At 54.5% G+C, this 22,837-nt stretch overlaps 8 protein-coding genes and 1 non-coding gene across 9 annotated transcripts; 4 read left to right on the top strand and 5 right to left on the bottom strand.

Moving 5' to 3' along the window:
* Positions 1-2,171: 2,171 nt before the first annotated feature.
* Positions 2,172-3,284, top strand: ColSpa_04348 (coiled-coil domain-containing protein 130; the record flags this gene model as incomplete). Its single annotated transcript, XM_049270560.1, has 1 exon — positions 2,172-3,284. The coding sequence occupies one exon, from the start codon at positions 2,172-2,174 to the stop codon at positions 3,282-3,284; it is 1,113 nt and encodes a 370-aa protein (XP_049126517.1).
* Positions 3,285-4,002: 718 nt separating this feature from the next.
* ColSpa_04347 (ubiquitin-conjugating enzyme E2 J1) lies at positions 4,003-5,054 on the bottom strand (the record flags this gene model as incomplete). The annotated part of the gene is made up of 4 exons (XM_049270559.1): positions 4,003-4,139; positions 4,205-4,386; positions 4,467-4,581; positions 5,051-5,054. The coding sequence occupies 4 exons, from the start codon at positions 5,052-5,054 to the stop codon at positions 4,003-4,005; spliced, it is 438 nt and encodes a 145-aa protein (XP_049126516.1).
* A 1,877-nt stretch (positions 5,055-6,931) lies between these two features.
* ColSpa_04346 (3-methyl-2-oxobutanoate hydroxymethyltransferase) lies at positions 6,932-7,867 on the top strand (the record flags this gene model as incomplete). Its single annotated transcript, XM_049270558.1, has 2 exons — positions 6,932-7,198; positions 7,247-7,867. The coding sequence occupies 2 exons, from the start codon at positions 6,932-6,934 to the stop codon at positions 7,865-7,867; spliced, it is 888 nt and encodes a 295-aa protein (XP_049126515.1).
* Positions 7,868-8,011: 144 nt separating this feature from the next.
* On the bottom strand, positions 8,012-8,522 carry ColSpa_04345 (ubiquitin-like protein pmt3/smt3; the record flags this gene model as incomplete). The annotated part of the gene is made up of 2 exons (XM_049270557.1): positions 8,012-8,074; positions 8,133-8,522. 2 exons carry the CDS (start codon positions 8,520-8,522, stop codon positions 8,012-8,014), a joined length of 453 nt encoding a protein of 150 aa, XP_049126514.1.
* A 1,169-nt stretch (positions 8,523-9,691) lies between these two features.
* ColSpa_04344 (phenylalanine aminomutase) lies at positions 9,692-11,869 on the top strand (the record flags this gene model as incomplete). Its single annotated transcript, XM_049270556.1, has 1 exon — positions 9,692-11,869. One exon carries the CDS (start codon positions 9,692-9,694, stop codon positions 11,867-11,869), a length of 2,178 nt encoding a protein of 725 aa, XP_049126513.1.
* A 353-nt stretch (positions 11,870-12,222) lies between these two features.
* On the bottom strand, positions 12,223-12,331 carry ColSpa_tRNA_109. Its single transcript has 2 exons — positions 12,295-12,331; positions 12,223-12,258 (listed from the first exon to the last, which is right to left on the bottom strand). It is a non-coding gene; the product is annotated as a tRNA-Met (tRNA).
* A 1,354-nt stretch (positions 12,332-13,685) lies between these two features.
* ColSpa_04343 (hsk1-interacting molecule 1) lies at positions 13,686-15,714 on the bottom strand (the record flags this gene model as incomplete). Its single annotated transcript, XM_049270555.1, has 3 exons — positions 13,686-13,829; positions 13,882-15,240; positions 15,307-15,714. The coding sequence occupies 3 exons, from the start codon at positions 15,712-15,714 to the stop codon at positions 13,686-13,688; spliced, it is 1,911 nt and encodes a 636-aa protein (XP_049126512.1).
* A 1,380-nt stretch (positions 15,715-17,094) lies between these two features.
* ColSpa_04342 (intermediate cleaving peptidase 55) lies at positions 17,095-18,711 on the top strand (the record flags this gene model as incomplete). The annotated part of the gene is made up of 2 exons (XM_049270554.1): positions 17,095-17,290; positions 17,432-18,711. The coding sequence occupies 2 exons, from the start codon at positions 17,095-17,097 to the stop codon at positions 18,709-18,711; spliced, it is 1,476 nt and encodes a 491-aa protein (XP_049126511.1).
* A 675-nt stretch (positions 18,712-19,386) lies between these two features.
* Positions 19,387-21,016, bottom strand: ColSpa_04341 (putative transcription initiation factor TFIID subunit; the record flags this gene model as incomplete). Its single annotated transcript, XM_049270553.1, is given in 4 exon segments — positions 19,387-19,578; positions 19,638-20,457; positions 20,518-20,919; positions 20,934-21,016. The coding sequence occupies 4 exon segments, from the start codon at positions 21,014-21,016 to the stop codon at positions 19,387-19,389; spliced, it is 1,497 nt and encodes a 498-aa protein (XP_049126510.1).
* Between the last annotated feature and the right edge of the window lie 1,821 nt (positions 21,017-22,837).

Here is a 22,837-nt window from a genome sequence, read left to right as displayed (position 1 = left end):
ATGATATACCTTGACGTCTTGTGATGGTTTGTGTTGACGTACCTTGATGTCCTGCCTGAGAGCTTATGTGGTATGATGTGACAGAATGTGCGATGAGATTTTTGAACCACGTCCTGTAATCATCCTCAAAGAGGAATGGCAAGACCTCAAGCGGTGTAAGCTCGATGGCGAGCTGTGTCGGCCGTGAGTCGCTGGAATACCGGCAACGGTTGTGTCACTTGTGTCTGCTGCTAGACTCAAGTCTTCAGATGCTGGCATCGAATATCGGAATCCGTCCTGAGGCTGTAACTCTTTGACATGTGCTGGCTCGACAGTGTGTTTTTGTGTGTGTGCTTGTTGCTTGACTGGTTCTTGTCTGTTGTGAGCGGTTCAGCCGGGTGAGCCTTGCGAAGTCGCTGCCGTTGTAAACAAGGTAGGTCAAGATCGTATCAGCCCTTGTCGTCCTTCGATGTCTGTCTTGCTTGGACGCACGGTATATTCCAGGTGAGAGGGCAGATGAGGACGGAAGATTCGCTCTCGTAGACCGAGGTTGCGCCTTTTGCCGTATCGTCGAAGCCTGCTCACTGTTTGGGTAGAGAGCCGGCGGTCGTCAAAGTGCTCCGTGCCAAAAACCACCACACCTGAGCTCTCGGCGTGCGGCTGGGACGCAACATTTCTGGTTGGTCATTGCCACCATACCGTCGTCTCACCGTTTCTCCTTCGGATACTCATTCTATATAGACGAAGATAACGACCAACGAAGTTGCTGAGATAGTCTGAGGAGTAGCCAGTTTTAGTTTATGCCTCTAGCAGAGACACCTAGGTCCAACAAGCAGACTTCGTAGGAGTACCTGCCTATGGATGAACTTCTGCACTGCAGAGGAGTACTGACGAAAGTCCGAGGCAAGAAACAGTACTGAGAAACCCGACCTTTTCTTACAAAGGTATGGATCAGGGAGGAGAAGCCTCTTCCCGCAGGCGGTGTGTACCACTGACTATTGGTGAGGTATCCAAAGACCAAAGACCCCAAAACGAGCTTTCAGTATTGTATGAACCACAACAGCAGGCCATTTTGGTATTAGTGCTTCTAGGCTTGGAGGGAGTCGGGTACAATTCGCATGAATCTAATGCAGGGAGCATCGGCTCGAGCTGATGTATCGCATCCAGAAGTCGGTCGCTGGGGGTCTTCGTTGCCCTCCAGCTTCTCTCTTGTGGCAGTGTATCGGGTGCAGATATGGATGTTTGATCAGAGTGTTGCAATGATCGCGAGACCGTAGTTGCTCTCACCCTCTTGGCAGCAATCCATAATAAAGGCCAACAGCTGATGGTAGTTTCCTCGAGATCAAAGCGTGCCTCCTCACATTGGTGGTGAGCAGGGAATGAGATGGACAAAAGGCTGTACAAGTTGAGATTGTCACAAGGTCCTGAACTTTCTCAAAGTGGCTCCCAGGATGGAAAACGACGGCTCAAGTATTCAAGACCCAACCGAATCACGCAATCGATGGTGAAATTTGGCCACCAGTCTCGTCCTCAATGGGTGGCCATAACAATGTCACAAACCTGCCTGCTTCGGGTACGAAAGCATTGGCCTTACGCACGAGTCCAAAAAAAGAAAAAGGATATGTTTCGTGGCTGGCAGATGCCCTCGAATGAGATTCGCATATCAAGTCGCAGTCGGGTTACCAGAAGCAGCTTGCAGCCGTTTGGTGCATGACGGCTTGGGCGATCCCATACGGAACGGCTAAGACGGCACGAACCCCCCAAGTTAGTCAGCTATCAACATTGGCGGGCGTGATACTGTGTCGACTTTGGATTCAATCGTAATTATCTACGATGCTAAAGAATACGTTGCGGTCTGAAAGAGAAAAGGAGGAGAAGAAGTGGTCACAATCATTCAGTGAATACTCAAGAGTTACCTATTCCAGCATATTACATAATCCCGCTGCCCCGCGCTAGAGTTCCAGGCACGCGCCGCAAACACCCCACCATCTCCGAGATCCCACCGTCAACAACCACGGTCCCGAAAGAAACCCATCTCCGGCAAACATCGAAGTCCGCCGTCACCGCCGCCGCCGCCGCCGGTGCCGCCGCTCACGACAAAGTCTAACCTCTCTACCAACGTCAAACAAACCCCAAAACCCCCTTATCAAAAGCAAGCAAGCAGGTAACCACCCCCGACACAACCGCCCAAGATGCAGGGCTTCAACATGGGACGCTACGTCCCGCCCGACGTGGAGGGCACCACCTCGGGCAACAAGCTCCACGGCAAACACGCCCTCGGCGCGCGCGCCTCCAAGCTCGCCTCGTCCGGCATTCTCACTGTCCGCTTCGAGATGCCGTACGCCATCTGGTGCTCCACCTGCCCCAAGCCCACCATCATCGGCCAGGGCGTGCGCTTCAACGCCGAGAAGAAGCGCGTCGGCAGCTACCACTCGACGGCCATATGGCAGTTCCGCATGCGCCACGCCGACTGCGGCGGCTGGATCGAGATCCGGACGGACCCGCAGAACACGGCGTACGTCGTCGTCTCGGGGGCTAAGAAGCGGGACACGGGCGATGACGGCGACGACAACAACAAGACACCGAGGGAGGGAGAGATGGTCATCATGACGGACGAGGAGCGCCAGAAGCTGCGCAGCAGCGCGTTCGCGAGCCTCGAGAAGACGATCCAGGACCGCGAGCAGCTGGCGCAGGCGACGGAGCGCATCGACGAGCTCGAGGACATCTCTAAGAAGCGGTGGGACGACCCCTACGCGCGCAACAAGGCGCTGCGCAAGACGTTCCGCGCGGGGCGGCATCAGCGCGAGAAGGACGCCGCCGTGGGCGAGGCGTTGAAGGACAAGATGAGCCTGGGCATCGACCTCGTCCCCGCGACGGAGGAGGATGCGCGGAGGGCGAGACTGGTGGATTTCGGGCCCGGAGATGGGGACGCCGGTGATGCGGGTCACAAAGCGCTTGCAAAGCCTCTTTTTTCTTCGACGGCGCCGGCGGCTGTGGACGGGAAGACGAAGACGAACGGCAAGGCGCTGCCCAAGGGGACGCCCAAGGCGGAGGTGCTGGCGTCCAAGAGGAGGGAGGACATTGTGTCCGAGATTGTCGGGAACACGCGAATGGCGCGAGACCCGTTTCTCGTGGAGCCCAAGACGGAGCGGACGCCGGCAAGAATCCCCGGCTTGAAACGGAAGCGCGGCGTGGAGGAGAAGGAGGAAGAAAAAGAAAGGGAGAGGCCGAAAGCTATTGATGATGGTCGGCCGAGTTCGGCCCCCTCTAAAGCATTGGTGGGGTATGATTCCGAGTCGGACTGAAGGGCTTTTGGTCGGATCAGAAGGCGTTGTGTTTTTGGGAATTTTGGATTAGATAAAGATACCCCAGGCTTGGATTTACGTGAGTAAAGATGCTAAGGCCAACATTAATGACACAGCTACGCCCTGTAGAGGGTTTTCAGGCCAATTCGTAGAGCAAGTGGATGTGGGCAACTGCATGTCTCGCTGGCTCGGAGTTGGCGAGGAAGTACAAGGGCGGACCCTCGCTTCTGAACCCATGAAAATGTTGACAAAGTAAAGTCACATGGCAGCTATAGTTACCAGCGTATACTGTTTGCGAGCGTAATCATTTACTACTACCTGATGGCCCCGAAGCAACTGGACCAACTTCCTCAAATAGCTAGGGCTTCAATCTGGAGCAGCATACGTGTGCTAGCACGCATCCCCGTCAATATCGGCCAAGTCTCGTTATCTTGAGGTATGACAATCATCGTAATCCGGTAACGATCCCGTCCTGTTTCGTCTCGTGTAGAAAACTCCAAAAGTTGATTTCCCATAATGCCCTGCCTTATCCCTTGACACAAAAAAAAAGAAGAAGAAAATAGAAAATAGAGACTCCCGGCTGCCAACTTCTCTCGGTAGAACAGGAAGTGTATGAGAATGTAAAGACCAGTCGAAACCCGGGGGATATAAGTCTCCTGCGACGCCATTTCCATGAATGCTCTTCCAGCCGAGGTTCTCTTCCAAGCCATCTGCGTCTTCATACATCGTCCAGTCGCCCCGCAGGCTCCTCGTCGTCGTCCCCGAAACTGCCCACGGAGGACATGTCATCGTCGTCATCGCTCTCGGCGCCGGCCTCGTCGGCGGCGTCTTTGCTCGCGTACTTTTGAACGTATTCTGCACTCCCCTTGTCAGTGAAGTTTCTTTGTAAGTTCCCCTGCTTATAGGTATTCCACACGCACCCTTTACTTTCGCGTCATAGCTTTTGGGTTCCCTGATCATCAAAGCAGCCGCCTCGCCATTAAGGGGGTCCGTCGGGTTCGGATACCGGAGTAGCTGGGGCAGGAAGACCTCGAAAATATTGATCATGTCAAACATGGGCGACCACGTCTGGTTGATGACGTCCAAGCAGACGGAGCCCGATCTACGCGGTTTCCCCAATCAGTTCCTGGCTCTGTATTTCGGAATCCGGTATAAAGTCTCTCCCGAATGTTGAATACTCACAGCTCGTCAATGTTGGGGTGGAAAATGCGGTTAACGAATCCGATACTCGGTGACTTGTAGGGGTACTGGTCGGGGAGTTCGACGTGGACCTTCCAAACGCCGCCTTCGAACGGAGCTGCGCAGTGTCAGTATGGTAAACTATTGTCTATTGTTGTTTGACACTGACTCTCGGTAGGCCCCTTAAATCGCACGTAGAACTCTTGCCTGTGTCGAGTCGTTAGGGTAGGAGAATGTCGATGAATGAGAATTGACCTTACACTTGGGCGTGTTAGTCGTAGCAGCTCCACGAGCTTCAGAACGGTGCCAAGAGAAAGGAAAACTTACTGTTATCATTTACCAAAGTGACCTCGTAGTCACTCATCAACCTGCACGAATCAGTATAAGAAGAACAGGGTGGTTCATCAGCGGTTCGCACATCCTAGATTAGGTTAGCTAGGTGTCAACGATGTGGCGTAACTTGGGCGTTTGTACTTCATGACCTGGAAGAGAGGCAGCGCTGTCAGTCTCCTTGAGGTCTCATTTAAGTACGAGTTATGGAAGGCGGCATAGTCTTACATCAGTCTCGATTCTTCTGCGTGGGCTACTCATCTTGTCGGTTGCGCGCGGGGAGTTCGGAGAACGGGAGGGTTGGCAGTCGGTTGTAGATCGTTCGGAGAAAGATGGTTCGTTGTTCGCGCAAAAGTCGTAGTATGTCAAAGTTGCGTCGTGCAGTATCGCTTCAGCGCTGGTATCGAGAGGGGTGTGAGTCAAGATTGGTCTTGATGTCGAAAGGAAAGATGTTGGTTGCAAAGAGGGGAGGATGAGGTCGGGTCGGGTTCCTGACGCCAAGTCACGCGCAATGATGATGTGGGCGATCCCGGACCATTGCTGATAAGTGTCAGCGATAGGGGGAAAGGTGGGCCCGAAGATTAAGCGGCTAGACTCGGATCTCTCCAGGCTAGCCAAGTTATCCAGTCTGGAAGGGGAGGGGAGGGTTGACTAAGACAAAGCAAGACAAAGCGAATCTTGCTTTGTCGCAGGAACAATACCCACGGCTACATGGAGAGGTTGGGGAAGTTGGAGTCCTCAGGGCTACTGACAAACTGCTACCCACTTGCATCCGGGAAACGGGATTCAGCATTCCTTGGACACAGCCTAAAGGCAGTATGAAGCGCGCCATGGTGGTTGCATGCACGCAATCCCGGCTTGAGTCAACTTACTCAGTCACACTCATAAGCGCAAGATCATCAGGCGTCTCGACTCATGGAAGCCTCGAACATGATGTAATCACTCTCCGCCAGACGACAACGGCATCAGGGCCCGTTCCGCTCAGGGACGCCGTGGCCGCCATGTTTGTTGGTGTCGTCTACAGGGAACAACCCGCCGTGTCACGACAGTACGGATGCATACGCGGTACCGATGGTATTGTAGCTGAAGGTGATGAACCGGTTGTCACAAGCCAGCAAGAAGAGCACCGTATATCGTCCGGCTCTAAACTCACTCCCATTATCCCAGCTATTCCCAGAAAGAGAAGTATCCTGGTAGAGATTCGCTCCGTGTTGATGAATACGACGACCGGCAAATGCGGTGTTGTCGTCAGAGTTGGCCCGTCGGGTTCTGCGGCAAAAGGCCAAACAAGAACGTGCTCGTCGAAAGAGTCAGGTCACGCGGAGACCACGCCTGTAAGCTGAAGTTCCTGCCCAAAGACCGATCTGGGCTAAAGGGAAACCTTGTGCTCCCCCAGCGTCGTCCCTGCGGAAGACCGAGATCAGATAGTATGCCGCCGGGCCCGAGGCAAAGTTGCCTCGGTCTTGGCTCCAACATGGGCTCTCAGCGCAGACTCTGGTACAGAGTACAGAGGGAGGCAGCGCCCTAAAGTGCACCGTAAAGCACAGAACAGCTCACTAATCTCTGGTGGGAAAAGACGTGGAGCGGTGGGGGGAAAGGGAGCGGACGTGCCTCGGCGCCTCGACCAACACTGGCCAATAGCGGAGGCTTCTTTGTGTTGGACTAGACCCCGTTTCCTGGGACTTCCACCTAACTAAGGGCGTGTCTCCACTTTTCGCTTTCCCATCGAAGCGGCGGGAACGAAACACCACTGGTAATTTTTGGAGATACTCAATTCTACGCAGCAAAAACCATCATGACTTGGACAATAAAACATGCGCTTCGCCCTAAACCCAATCTCTTCCCAAAACTTTCCTCTACATGAAAAAATCGCCACGCGATCAATACAATCGAGTTTGCATCTTCACGTTACCCTTTTTTTCCGCACTCGCGCATTGCATCTAGACACTGAATTCTGTACTCTGCCAAAAAGGTACTTGGCCTCACACATGTCTCTCCCTACTATTCGAAGTACCTGTCTGAGGTCGTGTGCCCCCATGATGAGAGGCACGCGACCTTTAACCGCAGCGTCCCTGATGCGGCCCGCCTATCCCGCTCTGATGCGACAACCCCAGATGCGACACAGCTCGCATTCCCCCATGGGCACTCCTGCTGCGAACCAGAGAAAGAAAGTCACCATTGGTTCCCTACGCAGTCTGTACAAGAAGCGCGAGCCAATTACAGTCATCACAGCCCACGACTTCCCAAGCGCCCACGTTGCTGATCATGCCGGCATGGATATCATCCTGGTCGGCGACAGCCTGGCCATGGTTGCGCTTGGCATGGAAGACACGAGCGAGGTTGTGGTTGAGGAAATGCTGCTTCATTGCCGCTCGGTTGCAAGGGCTACCAAATCCGCCTTCACTGTAAGTGCACCCTGAACCCCCAACCCCTGAACCCCCCTTCTGATCCAGAACCACCAGGTTGGCGATTTGCCTATGGGCAGCTATGAGATTGCCCCGGAACAGGCCTTGGAGACGGCCATCCGCTTTGTCAAGGAGGGCCGAGTCCAAGGTGTCAAACTCGAGGGCGGCAAAGAGATGGCCCCCACCATTCGGAAGATCACATCTGCGGGTATTCCTGTCCTTGGCCATGTGGGATTGACACCGCAACGGCAGAACTCCTTGGGAGGTTTCAGAGTCCAGGGCAAAACATCCAACGGCGCTCTCAAGCTCCTCGAGGATGCACTGGCTGTGCAAGAAGCTGGCGCATTTGCTATGGTCGTTGAAGCTGTCCCAGCCGAAGTGGCCGCACTCATCACGGAGAAGCTGTCGATCCCCACTATTGGCATCGGCGCAGGCAACGGTTGCTCGGGCCAGGTCTTGGTGCAAGTCGACATGACCGGAAACTTCCCTCCCGGCCGCTTCTTGCCCAAGTTTGTCAAAAAGTACGGCGATGTCTGGGGCGAGAGTCTCAAGGCCATCGAGACCTACCGCGATGAGGTGAAGAGCCGACAGTACCCTGCGCCGGAGCATACATACCCTATTTCCAAGGAGGAGCTCGAGGCGTTCTCCAACACTCTGGAGAAGTTGTGAGAAGCTGTTGACTGTCAGCTACTAGAGCATTGCATAGCATTAGATTCGGGGCTGCATTACTGGTGTTTGGGGGGTTTGGAGGCGGAGGCATTTGCATCGTTTAACCAGACGTTGGATACCATTTAATAGCGTACTTGCTCAATTTCAGCCAAAGGCTGGGTTCATAGCGTAAGAAATGACAAGCTGGCCGCTTGAGTCTTTGAAACACTGTTACCATATGTCAGCAAGCAGCATAGTCGTGATATCGGCCCTGTCCGTTGCTTACGTTGTGCAAGTTGCCGACGATCTCGTCGAGAGAGGGCGCGAAAGAGTCGTTGACGTAGCAAAAGACGCTGTCTGTCTCTTGTAGCTTCAGCCTCTTGCGTAGATACCAGATGACAGTGTGGAATGTCTGGGTGGAGGAGATCTTGGCCACGCCCCGAGCGAGGGAAGGGGCGTTTCCGACAGCCTTGAACTTGACGACGACCTTCTCAGACGGGTATTCGCCGGCACTGGCCAAGGCGGAGGCCACGTCGCGGGGTTGAGCTGTTAGGATAGCTGAGGCGGACATGGTGAGCGGTATCTCGGGAGAGGCTGGGCGATCCGGGATGGTTGCTGGGACAGGCGAGGCCGAGCCTGACCTCGGGATGCCCGGTGAGGTGGGACTCGTCACCATTGTGGGGGCTTGTGTGTGATGGTTTGACGTCTACCGATGTAGATGTAACTGAGACACCAAGTGGTCTTGGGGTCGTGGTTGTTGTTCGGGCTGGCTTTTGCTATCGCTCAGTGTTGGCAGATTGCATACCATGAGGTGAGGAAGTGAAGCGTTGGAGAAGGCCTATTGCTGTCATGCTGAGTGTGAGTCCTGGCGGCAGGCGGACACGATTGTGGGGCACCATCCGCTTTGGCAGGTGCCTGGCCGGAGCCCCGTGAATGGTCACTTGCCTGCAAAAGAGCGTGCCCAGTGCGCTCTTCAAGGCACCCTTACCCGCTGAAAAGCGCCATGTGGTAGGGAACGAGCCGTTGGATCATTCTTCAGATCAACATGTTTTATGCAAACATGTCTTGCCCAAGCTTGCCATGTCAAGTAGTGGCAACCTGAGCAAACGGTAGCCTCCTGCTCAGCCAAGAACCTTGTTGTCCACGGATATGGACATGTGCCGAGACAACTGTTAGGACCGGCCGTTGCTGCAGCCTCTGCCTTTCGTTCGGCTTGTAAACACCTGCCTGAGAGACGGTGGCGGGACGGGAGCTCACGGCGAGACACTCGAAAGTGCATGACGATGCATGGGGATGGGATGCGACCACCGTTGCTTGTCCTTGCTGTGTGTGGCGCCGAATCGGTTGCTTCCGCTCTCACCGCACATTGCGTACCATCTGCAGATGGTGCGCAGAGCACTTTCCAGCTGCCATCGACTCAGGTGAGGAGTTAGCCGCCGAAAGGAAATGAAGGCAGGACACACTTGCTGTCCCCAGTCAGGCGGGCGAGGACGAATGAAAGAAAGTGGCGATATGATTGATCCAAACTGGGTATCGTTGCTGTTGCTGCTGTCGTAAGGGAATCCTGCACAAAATATGTGGAAGACAATGTTCGAATTCACCTATCCTTCCTTCTTCCTGCGCCACACTGTCACCAAACATCCTGCATCTGTTGGTGATTTACATCCATCTGTCCTCATCCACCTATATAACACGGCACTTCAAACATACCGCACTCTCTTCTCCTACACTATTCTGATCCAGTCGGGTATCTGCATCTCATTCTACAAAAGACATCATCCGTCCCTTCCGTCTCTCGACTTAGCCTGACACGCGTCATTTATTCCTCACACAACACTCGCAGAGATGACAATACCACCGGGTCCCGAGTTATCACACGCTTCGATCTTACGGGATGAACTGGACAAGCTGCGAGGCTTGCAGTATTCCAACACCAATCTTGCGTTAGACGGCGATAGTCTCGATGTTGCTACCGTAGTGGCTATTGCTCGACATGGACTCACAGCTCGCGTCAAGGACGACCCGGAAATCAAGAAGAAGGTTCTCCAAAGTATACAGGTCCTCGACCATCACATCAAGAACGGTTGGGTGGTATACGGCGTCAACACGGGCTTTGGCGGAAGTGCAGACTCACGAACGGAGCAACTCAAGAAACTCCAAATCTCTTTGCTTCAACACACGCAAAGCGCCATCATCACCTCCACAGACTTGGCCCAGGGTCAGGTCGATCAAGATGGACAATCACACGTCATACCCCCAGCTTGGGTGAAGGCCGCCATGGTCGTCAGAGCGAATCAAAACCTTCGGGGTCACAGTGCTGTCAGAATCGAGGTCATTGAAGCTTTACTCAGTCTCCTCCGCCACAACATCACACCGATGATACCCCTGCGAGGAACCATATCCGCATCCGGAGACTTGATGCCGCTGTCTTACATCGCTGGGACATTGATCGGGGACCCCAATATTTGGGTCACCGTCGGATCAGGCGACAACAGGAAGGTCATGACCGCTTGCGATGCCTTGAAGAGATGCGATGTCCAACCTGTTGAGCTCCAACCGAAAGAAGGCCTCGGTCTGATCAACGGAACTGCTCCCTCTGCCGCTTTGGCTAGTCTGGTCGTCCACGAGGCCAATCAACTCGCAGTGCTCGCTCAAGCTCTGACGGCTTTCACTGCTGAGTGTCTCCTTGGAAATGTCGAGTGGGCAAATGAGTTCATACATGGGATCCGGCCTCATGTTGGACAAGTAGAAGCAGCACGCAATATTCGAAGCTTCCTCAAGTCTTCTGACTTCGTGGTCGGTCTCGAGACCAAGAAGCGGACTGGACAGGGCCTGTGGCAAGACCGGTATTCGACAAGAACGGCACCACAGTGGATCGGGCCGTATCTCGAGGATCTCATGCTTGCGCAACGTCAAATCGAGGTTGAACTCAATTCAACATCCGACAACCCAGTCATTGACGTCGCCACAAGCAGTGATTGTGCTGCTGGAGACGTTTACTCTGGAGGCAACTTTCAGGCAACTGCCATCACTTCAGCCATGGACAAAACGAGAACGGCTCTCCAAATGGTTGGCCGCATGCTCTTTTCGCAATGCTCGGAATTAATCAACCCGGCAACAAACAACGGCCTCGACCCGAACCTGGTTTTGGGAGACCCTGACGAGTCCTACACTATGAAGGGCATCGACGTCAACATGAGCGCTTACATGTCGGAACTGGCCGCCCTTGCCCACCCCGTATCTTCCCACGTACAGTCGGCTGAGATGCACAACCAAGGTATCAACTCCCTTGCTTTCCTCTCCGGCCGAAGGACTATGGAAGCCGTTGATGTTCTCTCGCACATGTGCGCTGCTCACCTACTCGTGTGCTGCCAAGCGGCCGACTTGAGAGATTACCACGAAAGATTCCTCAGCTCGATTTCCGTCTCCAGACTGATGAATAAAAACAAAATGGGGCTTAGCAGTGTCCAGTTGGCGAAGCTGACGACTGGTCTGGACGAGTTGGTCCGAGTCTGGTGGAATGAGGCAAACAAGCTTGGCTATATGCAACGGTGCTCGGTCGTGGCCTCCAAAGTTACATCTCACGTCATGCAATTCATCATGCATGAATCAATCGACGTAGTATCGGTGAAGACTGTCATGGATGTCCAAGACGAGTTACGTCAGAGCATGGAGGCGTGGTTCAAGGATCAGTCCAACGACCCCAAGATCAACCATTTTAACTCGGAAGACACTCACGCCGCGTATCTCGAGGGACTAGGTCAGGGCTCTGCCCTGCTGTTCGACATTGTCCGTGGTAAACTGGGGGTTGCGTTCCATCAGGGGCTCAAAGAAGAGCAGAGCAGCACCATCGGTACCCGCGTATCCCGGATTTACGAGGCGATCCGACAGGGTGTTGTCGTCCCAATGCTGATGCCGTGCCTCGAGGGCGGCGATGATAACAAAAACCCGCAAGTTGGCACGGGAACGCCAGTGAGTAGTGATGCCAGTGTCGGTTCGGTCGGTATTCTGGGAAGAGTCTAGAGTATTGCGAAGACGAGGTAAACGTAGCAGTCTGGACCAAATGTTCATGACTGTGCAAGCACTTGGCTCCCATTGCAAGAAGTATTCCTAAATTGCACCACTGCATTTCAATTCCTTCTGCTTCCAATCGTATGTCTTCTTTATTCGCACGGGGTAGCCACCCAAATGGTGCGGTTGCATAACACTTGTCGGCGACGGGGTGAAGAAGCATCAAATGTCACTCACTAAGGACTCAAGTCCACACAAACCTGGACCACAAAACTCAAACCCAATTCTTATCTGCAGGAGGATACCAAAAAGCGAAAGAGGAGAAAAGACAGTAGCTAGCATTCGCAAAGAATGGCAAAAACAAATGTCCCTAGCAAGGCTCGAACTTGCGACCTTTGGATATCCCGACCTGAAGGCAGGGTCATATTGATGAATAATATGAGACCAACGCTCTACCGACTGAGCCATAGAGACCAATTGTTGAAAACGTGGTCATGTCTCCCACCTATGTTGCACTAGCGGGCGAAGACCAGGGTACGGTTGGCTAAATCGAGATTGGATCAGTGGGGGGTCCGTGGTCTTCCATGCTGAAGCTTGAAGCGGGATGGCGCGGGAGATGTGAGGGGGGCCCGCGCGCCACACGTTCCGGCGCCGATGCGGGGGACTGCGCGCGCGCGACGGCCGCGGAATGCACCTTGTACGCGGGCGCGGGCGCGGGTGTGCGCTTGACGTGACCGCGTGGGTTCGTCCGGTCCCTGACTCCATCGCGACCGACGACCTCTGCCAGTCGCGTCGAAGCCTACGCGCTTGCCTCTCTACCCACCTCCCACACCATACGCTGCCGACTGCTTGAATCGCCAAAGCAAGAAAGGACGGCACACCCGAGGATCGCTGGGTAGATGCTGACAGCCCCTTCTACCACCAAGGCTTTCATTCGTCATAGCCCCTCCCAGATCCGAGCTCGGGCCGCCATCTAGACCTTGGTTCGTGAAATGGCGTTCCCAATGTCTCTGGCTAGATTAGCACCAAACTACTTCCCGAACGCCCGGAATCGTGGTTGTCGATGCACCCCCGGACTCCGGAGATTTCGTTTGCATTAGCTGCTGCTCTGGAAGGATTTGACACCTGTGTCTCCTTTCGAGCGGGCGACCCTAATGGTATCGATGGTGCCCTTCTTGGTTATGTCACATTGAACTTTGCACCAGGACCAGAATGGGAACGGGAAGATGGAAATGCTTGACTTCGCCTAAACGCCTTTCTGAATAACGCAGTGCCTTGAGCTGCTTCTCACCACACCCGCAGCGGCATGCTTTCCCAAACCATGCAGTTTTTTCGTGTTCAACGTACAGTATACACAAGCATAGACTGTTCAATGATATATCTACACCATGCTTTCATTATGACGCGCCGTCCTGGTCCCTTTCCTCCTGTCCGCATGCCGCTGCCTCTGATGATGTACGACGTTTGCCGTCCGCCCTGCCCGCGCCAAATAAGGAAAACTGAGCCGTCGTGGTATAAAATGCTCCATGCCGAACGCCATTGTGCATGCAATGCTTTCAGTGCGAGCCGCCAATTAGAGAAAGACGAAGTGAAGAGAAAATGAACATGACCGGAAACCAAACATGGTTTCATGCTGGCCAGTACTCTGGTATCATTGGTTCCATTGGATGTGGAACAAATCCGTAGTTTTTTGATAATATGCCCCGTAATCTTGAAGCGTGATGGCGTCGGCAAGTAGGGGGAATCGAGAAGAGTATTTGGAAACGGGGCAGAATCGGTTTCAAGATGCCGGGCGATGTAGATGAAGTGGTCCATGGGCTGGCCAGGCCTACAAGGACTCGTCCGCGTAGCTGTCGCCGTGTGAGTGTTTGGAATATTTGGGTGCTCGGCCCAGTTGGCTGAGAAGGTCATCTAGCTCGGCCCAGTTGTCGTTGTTTTCGGCAAACTTGCGATGTTTGCGAGTAAGGATGTGCTTTCAAAATGTTAGCGTGGTGCAGCATGAATGACGTTCAGTTTTGGCCTACCTCATCGAAATCCTTGAACTTGTCCTGGCAATTCTCACAATATCCTGGCTTCAGGTCACGCTTGCTCTTGGGAGGCGGCGCTGCCGTCTTTGAGCTGGCCCTGGAAAGCTTAGAGCTCTGCTTGTCAGGATCCTCCTCAATGAGCTCCATTCGCCTACTAGTAGTCCTGGAGACGCTAGTAGACCTGGTAGAGGTCGCCTCCAAGGACATCTCAGTAAGTCGTCGAGAGCTAGCATCCTGGGGTGCAGGGGCTCCCCTTTGCAACACCTTGCGCTGCAGGCCATGCACCTCCTTGCTAGTACCAGCCTTGGCACCGTTGATACCAGACGTGGACGAGATCATCTGCGAGCGGATGGCCGAGGTGATATTGGAAGGCTGCACTCCAGAAGCCACAGGCTCGCCAGCAAAGAAACGACCAGTACCTGTGCGGCCGGTAAAGGCGTTTTGCGTCCGTCCGAAATCAATGGGGTTGGAAACCATGGCCTTGGGAGGGTTGAACACATCCATAGGCTTCATCGCAGCCCGAGTCTTGTTCTGCCCGTCTTGCATTTCCGAAAGCGTGCGCTTGCCGATGACAGCTTTGGGTGCAGGGACTTCAGGGGGTTGAAGAGATTGACGTTCCTCGGCCACGGGCTTTGCCGCAGCACGCTCCTTCTGCTCTTTCGACTCCTTCTGCTGCGTCGATGGCTTTCGGCTAGGGCGTTCAACTGGCTCTGGCTCCTCGACAAACGGACAACGTCCGTCTGTCACAGTTCTGAACTGGGGCCATTCGCCATCGTACTTGTTGCTGACCTTGGGATACTCCCGCACCATGATGGGCTTCTGCTTCTCATCAATGTCGTAGACATAGATGTACGGGCCCTTGAAGTTGATCATCTCCCTGCTCGTCACGGCATCAGAGGGGCCGTTCAGTCGTTCGTGTTGCAGCAACTGCAACAAGCCAGGTTCTTCCGTTGCCTTCTTGCTCCCCAGGTTCCTCGCAGGCTCGCCCTTAGCACCATAGGCCGCAACAACATGCGGATCTGGCTCCAACAGAAACTGCAGCATCCTCTGAAACTTCTCGACGGACCAGATCTTCTTGCCCATGTCGCGGGCTTTATGGAGGACATCGTTACTCTGGGCAGACCGCGTCCGCCTGGTTCTGTCGTCTTGTGGCTGGGTGTGGACTCGTCTCGACGTGGTCTCCAGCAGGAGACGCCTTCGTGCATCGGTAGACCGGTCGAGAAGGGACGGATTGATGGTCTGGGGTTGCTCTTCGGGCTCGACATCGTGTGCAGACGCTTGCACGTCCTCTTGCGCTGGTATCGGGCGGGCGGTCACGATGTGGGTGATGCTACTCGAGAAGAATCGCTCGTCCCTCTATACGAGTGCGGTGTCAGTCAGTCAACGATATCCACGACAGCAAGGTTCACATGTAAGACATACGGCTCCGAGAGACTGTGCATGTCTGGAAAGCTTAGCCCTCTGGTCCTCGGGGACACTGTCAAAATAAAAGACCATCTTTGGGAACCTCCCCCGGTATTCGGCCTGCCATTGACGGATCCTCTCGACATTGGCGTCATCGTGATGTACGGATCGTTCTTTGGTCATGGGTCGACCCACACGCTGGGGTAGCTGTGAGGCCTTCGTGATCTTTGACGGCGACCGGAGTTGACGCGACCCGGCATTCTCGACAGCCTGCTTTTTGTAGGGCGGCGGTTGGGCGTAGAGCTCTTCTCGCTGGATATTGGCGTGAGAGCGTTTCTGCTTGGCCTGGGCCAGAGCAGAAGCAGCTCTCAAGGGCGAATTGGCCACATTGGGGTTGCTAGACAAAGGCGTTCGTCTAGTGGACATGGCCGGAGGAGGGATTAGATTCGGTGATAGGGATATGGCTGCCATAAAAATGCCCAATCAATATGCTCGACGAGAAGAAAAGGAGAGAGCTCGTTTGATTTGTCGGGTTGGGTTGTTCGACAGAGAGAGTGTGAGTGTGTGTGGTGGTGTCGAGAGGGGTTGCTCTGTGGACGACGGGCACGCGACGTGGTAGGCTAACACACGTCGCTCACGCGTACCAACAGAGACCGTGTCGAAATCTTCACAAAGACATTGAAGAGCGATGCGAAACCTGGGAGATGTGACGGAACCACCGGACGGAGAACAAGTGAGGGACGAAGGGGAGGATGTCGTCGTCGGGAGTTCGTACGAGCAGCACCACGAGGTGTGTGGTTTGGTGTGGGCAGGTTCTGGCAGAGCTTTATTAACGAAGAGAGTGGTTGGTGTTGTGTGGTGCGCAGGAGAAGGTCCCCCCCGTCGCTGGACCCGAATGACCCAAGTCGCGCTTGACGAGTTTGGGAGGGGAACAACAGCGCTAATCCCAGTTGGACACGGCCGAAAACACGCACGGGCCAGCCGCCTCTCCAGCAACCGGCCAAAATTTGCTTGGCCCAGCGCGTCTCATAGTGACCTTTGGCAGCCGTGATACAGTGGAGGTCACTGTAAATGGGACCAACAACAACCCAAACTGAGCTGCCAGGCCATAGGCGACGGCAGCCTGGAAATTGGATGGAGCAGATCCAGTGCGAAAACAATAAAAAATCCTGCTCCTTTCCGGGGCCCTGCTGGGTCCATTTTCCCGGTGCATTTTACGCAATAGCTCGCTTCTACAATGTTATTTGCAATATCTGGTATTGTTTGCCGGGTGTCGAAGGCTTGAAAGTACCTTATCTTTTCACACGCGAGAGCTGTTGGGATGCATCGGCAACATCAAATCCGTCCATAACTGACGTCCATGGCACGTACGTGCCTCGCTCTTCCCTCCTCACATCGGGTGTGGAGCAGCATAAACTGTGTCTGCCACATGGATGGGTGCGCCTGCAATCGAACACTTGCAGGTACAAGACGATACCTCTTCGTTAGATACATAAAAACAATACTCCATATCCGTCCTCACTCACAAAATCTCATGCACTCAACTCGTCATAGTGGCACGATACCCAATAAGGACTTTTAGGCCGTCTCAGCCCTCAGTCTCCAGCCCTCACTCTCACGGAACGTCCGCATGCGCTTGGCCTAGTTGACGAGTCAGCCGTCTTGCAATTCTCAGTGCACTCGTCGCACCTTCGCTGCAGGGTAGGAAGGAGATGACCTCATCAGAGTCGTAGTGCTCTCCTCTCTGTTTTCTCCGGTGCCACCCTCCCCCAACACCCCTTCTCACTCATCACCACATATCCGGCCATGAACGTTTCACGGCCGGTGAGCCGCATCCTTCGAACCGCACAGAGGCTACGCCCCTTGTCTCTGGCTTCATCATGGCGGCCTTCTTCCTTTACCGGCCGTCCCCTCCGGCGCTATTCCGCCGTCTCTGCTGCCGAGTTGCAGTTTGGACAGCCAGTGCATGAGACTCACCCTCACGTGCTCAAGGCCGGCGAAAGTCAGTAACACCCATTTCTTGTTGTAAATTGGCTTCACTCCACACATTTGTACATTGGCTTGTGAACCATAAAAAATCCTTAATGAGCGATACGAAGAAATCATATTATCAAGTAAGCCTTCTACTGACGCAGCGACTCAGTCACACCCGGCATCACGGCCCAGGAGTACTGGGAACGACGCGCCCGCCTTGCCGAGAAGCTCCCGGACGATGGCGTCGCCGTTCTCGCCGCCGCCGACCTCAAATACCGCTCCGGCGCCGTCTTCTTTCCCTACCGCCAAGAGTCCAACTTCCTCTACCTCACCGGCTGGAATGAGGGCGACTCGGTCGCTGTCATTCAAAAAACCGGCAAAGAATTCGGCGACTTCGTCTTCCACCTCTTCACGAAGCCAAAGGACCCCGTCGCCGAACAGTGGATGGGACCCCGCAACGGCGTCCAAGCCGCTATCGACATCTTCAACGCCGACAAGGCCGCTGACATCGCCAAAATCGATCGCCACCTCCCCGAGATCCTCAAGGGCGCCAGCCGCGTCTACACCGACATCGAGAGGCCGCGGCAGGGCGAGCAGGAGGGCAAGCTCTGGCAGCTCATGAAGGCCGACAAGTCATGGTTCCCCTCCGTCAAGCTGCCACTATACCCCCTCATCAATTCCCTGAGAGCCATCAAATCCCCAGCTGAGGTGACCAACATGCGCCGCGCCGGCCAGATCTCCGGGCGTGTCATCACCGACGCCATGCGAAGGTCGTGGACCCGCGAGAAGGATCTCCATGCCTTCCTCGACTACCGCTTCATCGCCGACGGCTGCGACGGCCCGGCCTACGTACCGGTCGTTGCCGGAGGCCAAAACGGCCTCTGCATTCACTACGTTGTGAACAACAACGTCCTGCGTGACGGCGAGACGGTCCTCGTCGACGCTGGCGGCGAGTACGGCACTTACATCACCGACATATCCCGTACCTGGCCCGTGAACGGCAAGTTCTCGCCTGCGCAGAGAGACCTCTACGAGGCCGTGCTCACGGTCCAGCGCTCCAGCGTCTCACTGTGCCGGGAGAATGCCAACCTTTCCCTAGACGACATCCACGACCACACCTCAGCAGGATTGCTCGAGCAGCTCAAGAGCCTGGGCTTCGATATTACAACGCGCGACATAGACGTGCTGTTCCCCCACCATGTTGGCCACTACGTCGGCTTGGATGTTCACGATGTGCCGGGCTACGGCAGGAGGACGCCCTTGAAGAAAGGTCACTGTGTGACCATCGAGCCGGGCATCTATGTACCGGATACGGACCGATGGCCAGAGCACTTCCGGGGCTTGGGCGTGCGGATCGAGGACAGCATCTGCGTAGACGAGGAGTCACCGTACATCCTCACGACAGAAGCCGTCAAGGAAATCGCCGATATTGAGGCTCTGAGAGACTAAAGGAGCCATGTATAACAAGCGAAACCTGCAAACAATGTAACACTGCTGTAATACTAAAGTACAAGACCAGAATTGCCACTGACTATGCGCCGTTGTACGAGAGAGCCCGAGTCTCCGCCAGATTGACAGGAAGTCAGCAAACCTCTCTGTAGATCTTGTAGAAGATACGCCATAGTGAAACGTCGATATGCTAATGAGCTGTGCTCACTTGGCTGAGACTTTCTGTCCTATGTCCTCACTCTCCCAACACAGGGGATCAGGACCCTGGACCCCTTGAAGCTCGGACACTGAAAGCGGAAGTTCATCAAGCACGTTCCCAGTATGGAACGGGCGGGGCCCGCCCATGTCACAGGTTGACCTTGTCTGTCTCCAAGGATTTCTTTGGGAATTGAGCCTCTAGACAGATTGTAGGCAGTGTCCGGGAGACAAATGAGCCATGCCAACTGCCATTCCGTCATCCTCATCAACTACCCAGGTCTTATTGTAGGCCAACATTGAAGAAAAAAGATGCAGCAATTCATTGCAGGTCTAATAACCTGTGAATATGTATATGTGTCTATTCATTTCTCGTAGGTTGACCGCAATCGTATATTTTTGGGGCAAATCGCAGCCCATGACAACGTAATATGTACAATTCGCAATCGTAATGCGTAATGTGGTAAGAGGAGAGATTTATTAACAGAAACCTCTTGGGTCGAAGAGTGTTCTGCTATAGTTCGGCATAGGGAAAGGTTGCCGCGCCTGCGCGCTCAAGAGTTGCTCAAAGGCTTGTAGGCGCCTCGCTAGTTCCTGGTGCTCACGCATGATGGCCTTGTTTCTTCTTTCTAGGTAGTGGATGTATTCAGTAGCCTTTGTAAGGACGGTACCCTGCAACATCCTGTAAGCAACCATTCCGTGAATCACCTGAAGTGGTTGAAAACCCTTACCTTGCTGACTTTAGGGCCACGCTGCGATTGGCTGTCTGCCTCAGCATCTTCGCCCCCTTCCTCGGGTATTGACTTGAGTGACGGAATTGCGTCGCGCAGCTCCGAAATTCTGTCTTTGAGATTGGTACGATATTTCCTCTCGATGTCGTTGTGTGCTGTTCGGTCACCTGCCTTCGCCTTATCTTTGGACTTTTCCGATACGCCAGTGGCATTGGTATTAGTGCGCGATACTTGCGGCCGTTGCGATTGGGCTTCCTCCTTTACAGGTGCCTTTTCTTTCTGTTTGCCCTTATCAAGAGCCGACTGGTCGGGGCCTTTAGCAATGTCGTTCAGGTTCCCTGTGGCCATGTTGGCGTCGGAATTTTCCAGGCTCGCAAACTCCGGGCCCAGATCTGCTCCAACCCCGAACCCCATGCTAGAGCCCAGACCGGTTGCTGATGAGCGGCCGCCGGTATTGAGGGCTATCGCCAGCAACCGTCGCTGTTCAGGGTCAAGCATGGGCGCAACCATGCCGCCCATGCCGCCCATGCCGCCCATTCCGAAGAGAGGGTTCATCCTCAACCCCGGTGCTGGCTTTTCCCAACTCAGGGGCGTCGAGTAAAGACCCTCTCTGGGAGGCACCTCCTGGGGTGGTTGAGAATCAATCTTCCCAAGTTGGTCGCCGAGGTTCATCGACTCCAGAAAATCCTCATCATCCGACAGAGCATTGTCGAGAGCGGTATCGTCCATAAAGTCCTCTGGCTTAAATACAGGGTTGGTGTACAATCCGGTGCCCAGACCAGGTGTCGTGGACATCGGGTTCAGACGATTTGCAGCCGGTCTGATAAGTGTCAGTTCATTCGCCCTGCCATATCAGGTTTGTGTGTGGGAGTCAAAATACCTTGGCCGGTAGTTCGGAGTCGGATTGCTACGCCTCGAAAAATCAATCTCGAAGCTACCGCCAAGCTTCTGCTCCTCATCATCGTCGAATTGGATCCAGTAGTCAACAGATTCCAGCGCGGCGGCCTCGGAATCGACCTTGGTGCGCTTGCGCGCATGGCCATCTCTCCGCCGTGAGTCCTGACCTGGCGCAGCTCTGTTCGGCAGGCCGGTATTCCTTGACTGGCCGTTACCGAACTGCATCTGAGCTGGCATGGGGCCCAGGCCAAAGTTCGTGTTGCCAGGCGACGCCTGAGCAAAGGACGGCAGCGACCCGGAAGGACCGTTAGACGTTGACTCGGAGTTTGTTTGGTCGCCCCTAGGGACTCCCAAAGAGACGTATCGGGCGCATTCCTGGAAGCACCTGTGGCAGATGACTCCGCGGTTTGTTCGGCGGAGTTTGTGGTTTGATTGTTGGGGACGGCGAAGTAGTCGAGGTTCTTGAGGAAGTTGGGGTCCATCACAACACCAGCATTTCGGCCCCCGAATCGTCGGCGGTCGTCGATCTAGAAACCGATACGTGAGTTGCGTAGGACGGCTCAATTGCTTGCTGGTTATTACTGAGCACAGGGGCGCTCAGATCTCGTATGCTTCTTGAATGGGGAAAGCGTTTGGCTGTTCAAGATGGCCAGTGGTACCACCTCGTGTAGCCAATCAAGCTCGTGTTGTCATCCAATGGCGGCGAAGTCAATGAAGACAAGGAGGGGGCAATAGTCGTCGACGTCGGCAGGGGTTACTCGGATCGCAGGGTGCTGTGAAGAACAGAGATGTTGCTCGCATGTGTGTACCGTGAATGGTGTCGCTCGCAAATGGCGGGCAAGAAGACGATGGCGGCGGGGATAGGCGCTTGTAAGATCAGCTCAGGCTCGCAAAGACTCAAAAGGACTCGGCTGAAGCGAGGTTCGTGACCAAGGTGAATCAGACGTGGGAGGCAAACAGGAAGCACGGGGACGGAGAGCAAGATGCATCAAACATGGGGAAGGACAACAAAAGAGTTGAGGGTTGGGGAGGAATTTGTGGAGGCCAGGACGAAAATGGCTGGTCACACCTTACGTATCTGGACAGGGACCTGTGGAAGGCGGCAGGAGGTTTAAAGAGCGAAAGAGGAGCAGTTGATAGGCTCAGATGACTCGGTTGGTGGTTGGCAACGATGGCAGTCCGCAGAAAGCTGGGAGAGAATCGCGAATCGCAAAAAGGCGCTGGACGGGAAGGTCAAAGGTAGACGGTCGGCTGATATTCAAGGACACGAAAGAATGACCCGCGCCGGTTTCCGCGAGATGGACGGAAGAGGGAGGGGGGGATGACTCGGCCAGAGCGGCCGACAGAGAGAGAAAACGTGCGGGAAAAAAGTGTGCAAAGAATCACCAATTGGACGGGAAAGCAAGATCGAGGATGGGAAGGAATGGCCTGACATGGAATTTGCCAATGGCCGGGGCACACTGGCTGAGCGTATCAAAAATCGTCCACTTCATCTTGACAATCGTATGATGGACAAGGCTGCTGGAGGGGAGTCGTGCGATGTGCGCCAAGTCATGCAACAGGCCTGTTTCATTGGATATCTGTCGATCCGGCCCCACCACAGGCCACCCGGGTTGTCAGCCTTGCAGAATGGCCCGAGCGTGGCCCCAGAATAGACTTCCCGCTCCATTAGGGTCCGCCTGTTTCTGGCCTGGTTCTGTTTGGGGTTCCCCTCCCCTTTCCATTTATTAACAGTGCCGACCCGTCTTGGTTCCAGCATCGGTCCTTGACGTTTGACACGCACGACACGTTCCATTTCACGACAGGCAGGGCGCCACCGAGCGGGCAGGTCAGCCATGGCTGATGTTGACATATGGTTGCTGAGCGGACCTTTTGCCTGTGAGCCCCCTACCATCCTGCTGCCTCTTAATTGCTGTTGGCAATGATTCGTTTCCAAAAGACTTTGTTAGCCCCGTCCGTGTGCGCCGCCCTCAAGGAGGATGCCCTCTTCCGTCGCCGGGACGGGACCGGATCGGAAGACGTTATGCGCCAAAAACCAACGGCTTTAACTCATTAGCTAACATCTTGTATATTTTTCGCTATCTCTAATACCGCGTGTCTGCCTCCCCCACTTCTGTATTTACGTCAAATGATATAACTATCTCGAGTCAGCGGCTGGGCGCTGGTGGCTACAACGCACATGGGGTATTCAAGACAGGTACCGGCAACCAAGACATCGTTGGCCCCGTTGGAGAAATAACGTACGAAGATGTTGCGGGCTCCCGCCAAGTATTCTTTTTCTCTTCTCCCTTGCATCCCATCTG

The sequence above is a fragment of the Colletotrichum spaethianum genome (genome assembly GCF_022836535.1).
Source record: "Colletotrichum spaethianum MAFF 239500 DNA, contig09, whole genome shotgun sequence".
Lineage (NCBI taxonomy): Eukaryota > Fungi > Ascomycota > Sordariomycetes > Glomerellales > Glomerellaceae > Colletotrichum > Colletotrichum spaethianum.
Note: the sequence above shows the minus strand (reverse complement) of the source record. Positions and strands in the feature narration are given on the sequence as shown.